The sequence below is a fragment of the Bufo gargarizans genome, chromosome 2 (genome assembly GCF_014858855.1).
Source record: "Bufo gargarizans isolate SCDJY-AF-19 chromosome 2, ASM1485885v1, whole genome shotgun sequence".
Lineage (NCBI taxonomy): Eukaryota > Metazoa > Chordata > Amphibia > Anura > Bufonidae > Bufo > Bufo gargarizans.
Window position 1 is genome coordinate 298,245,430 of NC_058081.1, and position 8,849 is coordinate 298,254,278.

At 42.3% G+C, this 8,849-nt stretch overlaps 1 protein-coding gene across 1 annotated transcript in view; it reads left to right on the plus strand.

Moving 5' to 3' along the window:
• Nucleotides 1-8,040, plus strand: part of BBS10 (Bardet-Biedl syndrome 10) — a 66,491-nt gene extending 58,451 nt beyond the window's left edge. Inside the window, exon 3 of the mRNA XM_044277122.1 lies at nt 6,085-8,040. Coding sequence (XP_044133057.1) covers nt 6,085-7,885 — 1,801 coding nt within the window. The 3' untranslated portion in view covers nt 7,886-8,040. The remainder of the gene's footprint in view (nt 1-6,084) is intronic.
• Nucleotides 8,041-8,849: the final 809 nt, after the last annotated feature.

Genomic DNA, 8,849 nt, shown 5'->3' on the forward strand with positions numbered 1-8,849 from the left:
CAGGGAAGATCCAGTATATTGGACTGTACTTTATCCCTTAGCTATGATTGCCTGCTGTTATTTAGATTAGTAATGGTTCCCCCACATAAATACCCACCTCTTAGGCCACGTTCACACCACCACTATATATTTCTGTTATTCTGCTCCATTAGATGAGCAGAACAACAAATATAATGGAAGTGCTGGATCGGGCATGTAAGGCTGGGTTTTTGTCAGAAGTTAAACATACACAAAAACCATATATGTTAAGACGCCTCAGACAGATGCCATACTGTGGCATCCGTCACCATAGAGTTTAATTGTAAAAATGAAAGTATGTTTTTTTTTGTTTGTTTTTTTTCAGACTCTGCAGGATGGAAAAGCGTAGTGTACCATGTTTTTCCATCTTGTAAAGTCCAGCAAAAAAATGTATATGCTAACATATACTGTACTTTTTCTTCTTTTTACTTTTTTTAACAATGGAATTCTATGGTGACAGATGCCACAGTATGGCGGCGTCTGTTAACATATATACGTTTTTTGTGTGTACATTAAATGTATGACAAAAACTTGATGTGAACCCAGCTTAGCTGACAGGGAAGAAGCTGAACAGACCCCCTAGTGATAGGCAAACTGCGGCTCTCCAGCTGTTGCAGAACTACAACTCCCAGCATGCAAAGACAGCCTACAGCAGGGCATGGTGGGAGTTGTAGTTTTGCAACAGCTGGAGAGCCGCAGTTTGCCTATCACTGCCCCAGACTATGATGGATCTGTTCAGTTTCCGTTTGGGATTTGTCTTTTTACCAGACAAAAAAGTGCTGCATAGAAGGCTTTTTTCTCTGGTCTTTTTGACTTACCGTATTCTGGAACAGAGGTTCCAAACGCAGCCTCTAACACAGATGGAGCAAGTGTTGGCCTATATATTATGTATTTGAATTACTGCACATTTCATACTCCTCCTTGGGTAAAAATTCTCCTCAAAAATAGTAAGAGGAGTATTTTTACTCTTCCAGATAAAATGTACTCCATATATGCCTGCAATCTGTAGAACAAAATTCTCTTTATAATATACAAATTAACCCATAGGTGCAAAGAGTGCGGTGACGTTGCTTCCTGTCTGCTATGCTGCACCCCCACCGCTGTGACAGACATACATATTCACAACTTGCCCTGAAGTCTCACTGGAGCTCATTTTGCACATGTGCAGTAAAGGGATGGAGACCACTGGGCAGATTGGCATCTCCATCCCATACTGCGCATGTGCCGAGCACACTCCCACAACACTTCATGGCCAGGTGTAAATATGTTTTCACTGCCTGGCCTGTCTGTCACAGCAGTGGGAGTGCGACATAGCAGACAGGCAGAGAAGCTTCTGGGTGCAGTGGCACCGCCCTTGTTGCACCTACGGGGTAGAAGCCTTTTTTTTTCTACAGATTGCCAGCAAATATTGAGGTACTAGAGATATCATCAGACTCTGCGGACAAGCACTGATCAACTGTTTCCCCTACTGGCTAATGATGACAGATGCACTTTAAAGTCTATTGGAGATGAAGAAAAATAATATATTTTTTGGACCTGTTAATGGTCAGACTTTTACTTTATATTTTGTGAATACCAAATAAAACTCTGTGGTAGGAAAATTATTTCACTATGACTAGCGCGTAGATTTAGCAGAACAGTATGCATCTATAGGCTAGAACTAGTCATGGGGGAAATAGTTATTGTCCATAGCAATTAATCACAGCACAGCTTTCATTTTTCAAGAGCACGATAAGAAATGGAAGCTGTGTTGTTCTTGGTTGCTATGGGCAACATAGACAGTTTTTATTTTTGAACAGATTCCTAAATCTGGCCCATTGTGCTGGGTCCTTGGACCCTGCTGCATCATGTAGCCCCTCTCCCACATGACTTGACACTTCATCTTTCAATTATTCCCATTGTATATACAATACTGGGTGATATATTGTGTGGAGGCAGGGCTATGTGCAAGATATAGTCCATGGTTAGCCCATCAGTACTGCAGGACAGGTCTCCTCTAAGGTTTACAGCATTGTACAGTGTACAGATGGAGGTGTGCTACCCCAGATTGTGGCTATTCTTAAAGGGGTTGTCCCACGAAAAATATTCTACAGTTTTCAACCCAGCACCAGGATCTGAATACTTTAGTAGTTGCATGTAATTAAAAAAAATTAGCATAGCCACTGAATTATTCAAAAAAATGTGTCTGTATAGCGCCACCTCCTGTTTTTTTTTTTTTTCATTGACTGCTCACTGAAAAGGCCACACATGCTCAGTTTCATCCTTCATCTGCCTCCTGAGCTGTGATAGGAAGAGCATGGACACGCCCCCTTAGCTGTGATAGGAAGAGCATGGACACGCCTCCTGAGCTGCAGCAGAAAAGACACTCCCCGTGATCTGCCAGCTTGATATAAATCTAGTAGAGCAATGAATGTGGAGATCTCTGGAACCATGTGAGGTACAGGGCTGGTTCCAGCTTTGTTGGAAATGGATTGTCATGTACTATATGATATCTGGTATTTATTTTTACATAAGTCATGAGATAGCCCTTTAACAAAACTATACTGGGATCTTTTTACGTGTATATTTACATTTGTGATAAAGAAAGTGGGAATGGTGCTGGGACGATGCAGTGCCAACAGGAGACACAGTGGCTCAGCTTTCTCCTTGGTGTAATCCAAATTGTAGAAAATCCATTATGTTTTCCCATAGACTTCTATTAATGACGGATCAAAATAGAATGCCTCTGGGGACCCTTTCACAAGGGCAAGTTTTCCGTGTGGGTGCAATGCGTGAGGTGAATGCACTGCACCTGCACTGAATCCGGACCCATTCACTTCAGTGGGGCTGTTCAGATGAGCAGTGATTTTCACACATCACTTGTGCGTTGCGTGAAAATCACAGCATGTTCTATATTCTGCATTTTTCACACAACGCAAGCCCCATAGAAATGAATGGGTCTGCGTGAAAATCACAAGCAAGTGCGGATGCAGTGCGATTTTCACGCATGGTTGCTAGGAGATTATAGGGATGAGCAACCCCATTAAAGTCTAATCACTGTATTATTTTCCCTTATTACATGGTTATAAGGTAAAATAGCATTCTTAATACAGAATGCTTACTAAAATGTGCCTTGAGGGGTTAAAAAAAAAACTTAACCCACCTCATCCACTTTTTCGCGCAACCGGCATGTCTTCTTTCTTACAGGACCTGCAAAAGGACCTTTTGAAGACGTAATTGCGCGGTGACATCAGCGCAGGTCCTGCTGAATGAAGATACAGTCCTGATCAAAAGTTTAAGACCACTTGAAAAATGGCAAAAACTCATATTTATCATGGCTGGATCTTAACAAGGTTCCAAGTAGAGCTTCAACACGCAACAAGAAGAAATGGGAGTGACACAAAACATTTTTTAAGCATTCAATTTAATGAAAACAACGAATAAACTGAAACAGGCTGTTTTTCAGCTTATCAAAAGTTTAGGACCACACCTCCCAAAAAAAACATAAACCCCGCCAAAACAGAAATCCAACTTCCAAACATGAACTCAGTAATGTAACTCAGTAATGAGTAGCTCCGCCGTTATTGTTTATCACTTGTTTCGGCATGCCTAATGCAAGCGTTTCCATGAGGTGAGTGGGAACATTTCTCCAAGTGGTGAAGACGGCCGCACGAAGGCCATCTACTGTCTGGAACTGTTGTCCATTTTTGTAAACTTGCCTTGCCATCCATCCCCAAAGGTTCTCAATTGGATTTAGATCAGGCGAACACGCAGGATGGGCCAAGAGAGTGATGTTATTCTCCTGGAAGAAGTCCCTTGTCCTGTGGGCATTGTGTACTGTAGCGTTGTCCTGTTGAAAAACCCAGTCGTTACCACACAGACGAGGGCCCTCAGTCATGAGGAATGCTCTCTGCAACATCTGGACATAGCCAGCGGCCGTTTGACGCCCCTGCACTTCCTGAAGCTCCATTGTTCCACTGAAGGAAAAAGCACCCCAGACCATTATGGCACCCTCTCCACTGTGGAGCATAGAAAACATCTCAGGTGGGATCTGCTTGTCATGCCAGTAACGTTGGAAACGATTAGGACCATCAAGGTAACATTTTTTCTCATCAGAGAATAAAACTTTCTTTTACCTTTGAATGTCTCATGTTTGGTGCTCTCTTGCAAAGTCCAAACGAGCAGTTCTGTGGCGTTCAAGGAGACGAGGTCTTTGAAGACGTTTTTTGTTTTTGAAGCCCTTCAGTCTCAGATGCCGTCTGATGGTTATGGGGCTGCAGTCAGCACCAGTAAGGGCCTTAATTTGGGTCGAGGATCGTCCAATGTCTTGACGGACAGCCAATTGGATCCTCCGGCTCAGTGCTGATTACATTTTTTGGGGTCTTCTACTTGACTTTTTTGTTCCATAACCCTCAGGATCATTTTAGAATTTAAGAAATTACTGCATCCCACCTCAGCAGTGATGACGCGCTGTGAGAGACCCTGCTTATGCAGTTCAACAACCTGACCACATAAAAAAAAAAAAGAGAGTTTTTTTGCCTTTGCCATCACAACGTGTGACTACCTGACTCTTTATGTATCATGGGAAAGCTTGTTAAGGCTACTTTCACACTAGCGTTCGGGTTTCCGTTCGTGAGCTCCGTTTGAAGGAGCTCACGAGCGGACCCGAACGCAGCCGTCCAGCCCTGATGCAGTCTGAATGGAGGCGGATCCGCTCAGACTGCATCAGTCTGGCGGCGTTCAGCCTCCGCTCCGCTCGCCTCCGCACGGACAGGCGGACAGCTGAACGCTGCTTGCAGCGTTCGGGTGTCCGCCTGGCCGTTCGGAGGCGTGCGGATCCGTGCGGATCCGTCCAGACTTTCAATGTAAGTCAATGGGGACGGATCCGTTTGAAGATGCCACAATGTGGCTCAATCTTCAAGCGGATCCGTCCCCCATTGACTTTACATTGAAAGTCTGGACGGATCCGTCCCAGGCTATTTTCACACTTAGCTTTTTTTTGCTAATATAATGCAGACGGATCCGTTCTGAACGGAGCCTCCGTCTGCATTATTATGAGCGGATCCGTTCAGAACGGATCCGCCCGAACGCTAGTGTGAAAGTAGCCTTAGTTGTATTTGATCTTATTTTAATGAAAAATTTAATAAACAAAATATTGCAAGAAAATGACAATGAATCCACATCTTTGCACAGATTTGGCCTTTTAAAGGCATGTGGTCCTAAACTTTTGATCAGCTGAAAAACAGCCTGTTTCAGTTTATTTGTTGTTTTCATTAAATTGAAAGCTCAAAAAATGTTTTGTCTCACTCACATTTCTTCTTGTTGCCTGTTGAAGCTCTACTTGGAATCTGGTTAAGATCCAGCCATGCTAAATATGATTTTTTTTGCCATTTTTCAAGTGGTCTTAAACTTGTGATCAGGACTGTACAAGGATCTTACATCAAAGGTCCTTTTGCAGGTCCTGAAAGAAGTGGATGAGGGGAGTTCATTTTTTATAATTTTTTTAACCCCTCAAGGCACATTTTAAGAATGCTATTATTTTCCCTTGTAACATGGTTATAATAAAATGAATAGAACACCTAACCCGAACTTCAGTGAAGAAGTCCAGGTTCGGGTCTGGGTACCACATTCAGTTTTTTTCTCACGCACGTGCAAAACGCGTTGCACTCGCGCGGAAAAAAACTGAACATCGGAACGCAATCGCAGTCAAAACTGACTGCAATTACGTGCCTACTTGCGCTGGTTTCCCGCAATGCACATGCGACGCATCCGGAGCAAATCCGGGACGCCCGTGTGAAAGAAGCCTAAAGGTTTCCTTTTTGAATTCCGTTTTATAATTCTATTATTTTTGATTATAACCATGTTATAACGGAAAGCAATAACGGAATTTTTAACGCTGATGTGAACCCGCCCTTAGAGTCATAAGAGTAGATGCTCCAGAATTGTTATTACATGGGGAATGCAAGTAGTTACTAAAACGACAAGCAATGTTCTTGCTGCTTTAGAGATGAGGTTACTAGTGATTCCACGTACGTACTCCTGATCTTCTGCTAACGTTAATCATAGCTCTGATTTTCTTTTTCCTAGAATGATCGTGAACTCTGCCTCCAGGCATTACAGTATTACTGGTGATGGTGTGAAATCCTTTGTTCTACTCCTATGTGCCGTCCTCAGAGAGCTTCAGGCAGCAGCTGATAAAAATGAAGGTCTGCTTTTATCTGGGAAGGCAACAGTGAAGAACCAATATCAAAAGCAAGGTCATGCTTTAAGAAGATTAAGTAATATGCTGTTGACCTTCCAAAGTAGAGTTCTGGATCACATTACAGCAGAGCACCTGAGTTCACACTTTCTTTCAGTTTTCTCAAACACAGAAGGAAATATAAGTTTGTGTAGAGCATCTCTACAGCAGACATTAGATACATATTTCTCTGGAAGAATTGGATGTAATATCCAGGAGTTCATTAGTAGACTTGCCTGTGAATACCTCTATAGTTGTTTTCTGCACGTTGCTGACCTTTCCGGTGTGGTCAGTTTAGTGAGCCAATATTTCTATGAGCTACTTACAGAAGTTCCAGGACTTCCAGTAGATAATTCCAGGATATTACCCGGCGTAATACTTCACCGTACGTTTTCTGTGTACTGCCCAGCAGAGGGGGAAGTCAGAGCGCTTATTGTGACGGAGCAGATCCATCAGTGTCTCACTGAAAGAGACATAGGTTTTCTAGTCTCATCAGATGTTCAGCTACAGCAGTCCCAGCTATTCCTAAGACAGAGAACGAAACATTTTCTTAAACAATTGCAAAAGAAAGAAATTAAGATAATATTTTCAAGTGTTAAACAACATGAGATTGTACTTTACTATGCAAAACTAAGTGGAATATCTATAGTAGATTGCTTACCATCAGAGGAGATTGATCTTCTTTGCATGATCACCAGAGGAATCCCGATGTCTGGACCTTTCAGTAATGTACTTTTGTCTGAAACTTTTCTGGCATCAAGTTGCAAACCCATTGTCATTGGTAGCAAAAAGTATGTGCATCTTGTTTTACAGAGTTCCCTTGCCTTCCAGCCGCACAGTCTTGTGTTATGTGGCCCTGTGAAAGGTTTGACGGAGCAACTTGTTAACTCCTTCCATGGTGCTTTTAAAATGCTAACGCAGTTATTCCACCCGTTTAATGGAGGTCCGGAACAGCCAACAAATTATGTAGACAGTTCTTTACCAAGCACAGCTGAAGAACAAAGCATAACTCGTAACGGCTGCCAGGGTGACTGTGAGTGCCATCTAGAATATAAAGCCCATGCCGTCCATATGCACCTCACACACTCGGAGGAAAAGGACTCAGCATGTGCTTCTGGGGAGTGCTTGGCAAGCTATAGTCCATCTTCTGGATGTGGGTACACTGGCAGTATGTCTTTCAATGAGGATGGAAGAAAACAGCATCAAGAACCATTCATAATGCATGAAAACTCTAGTCATATAGCCAAGTTTGCAAATGTCGGTCTAGTATTTCCAGGAGCTGGAACTTTCGAACTTTTGCTGAAAGATTATCTTCACAAATTTGCGAAGACATGTCAAAATGCAGAACTGTCGTCTTTATGTACCTTGATTGGAAATTCTCTTTTATGTATTCCCAGACAAATCTACAAAGCAAAGACAGGACGGATCCCCTTCGCACTGTACAGTGAACACAAAAACACAAAACCCCTACATGCACTTAGCATAGTAGAGACGGGTCTTGAACCTGTTTCCTGTAAATACCAATTGCTAGCTTCTGTGCTCCAGTGCATTAGTCAGCTTGTGACTATAAACTTGATTGTTGGTGTTAAAAAAAAACAAAGCACTGAGAGCGAAGAAACTGATCAAGACATGGTGATGAACGATCTGTGATCCTCATGAACAACCCCAGTTTTTTGGACAACTATAGTTATGAGATACCTGCTACCTGAATCTCTTTTAAACTGACGTAACTCATAAAGGGAATAATTTATGGGAAATTTGTAAAAAATATTCTATGTATGTATACAGTATGTATTAAATGTTTAGAAGTCCATGCATGTTTGCTTACTGTGCTGGTAAGTCTATGGAGGCCGGCAAGGGACCAGTGGTGATCCAGAAGACATCACCTGAGCTCTGCATGAACATGAGGATTCAGCAGACCACCCACTCGTTAAGGCCTGAACATGTGCTACACAGGAACCAGTATGACACGAAAAGTTTTTTATTTTTTTTATTTCTTTACAGGAACTTCTCATTCGATTATTTCTTGTGCTAAATACACATAGAAATTTAGCATTTGTTTTTGTGATCCCAAATGAATTGAAGGGCGGGTCTTTTTTTCTTTGTTATAAGCTGATAACAGGGTGTCCAGCCTCCTACCCATGGTCTTTGCACAGGAGCATAGACCCATTGTGGTTTTAAAAGATTTGGCTTAGGGCTAAATGGGAGGTAGAGCCTAATGGGTTTTGCAATTTTCATCTTAAAAAGGGCCCTCAAATGGGTATGGACTTTGTGCAAGGAATTCCCAGGTTGTGCCTTCAGTGTAGTTTCTAACAGCAACCACTATTGAATCATTAAAACCACAAAGAAAACAATACATCTATGGAGACCACTTATGCGCTTCAAACCCCCGAATAATTAATCACAGCATCGTGTTTGCAATAGAAAATTCTAGTTGTATGGGAAAAATTTCTATCCCGCATTAGTGTGCACAGGAACATGGATTTAACCTTTTAAAAGGGTTGTCCAGCTTTTACTAAGTGATAACCTATCCCTCCACCCATGCCGATCAGCTGTTTGGGTGTAGCTCTGTTGATGGAAGTCAGCACCAGGGACCTCACAGGTCCATCCACTG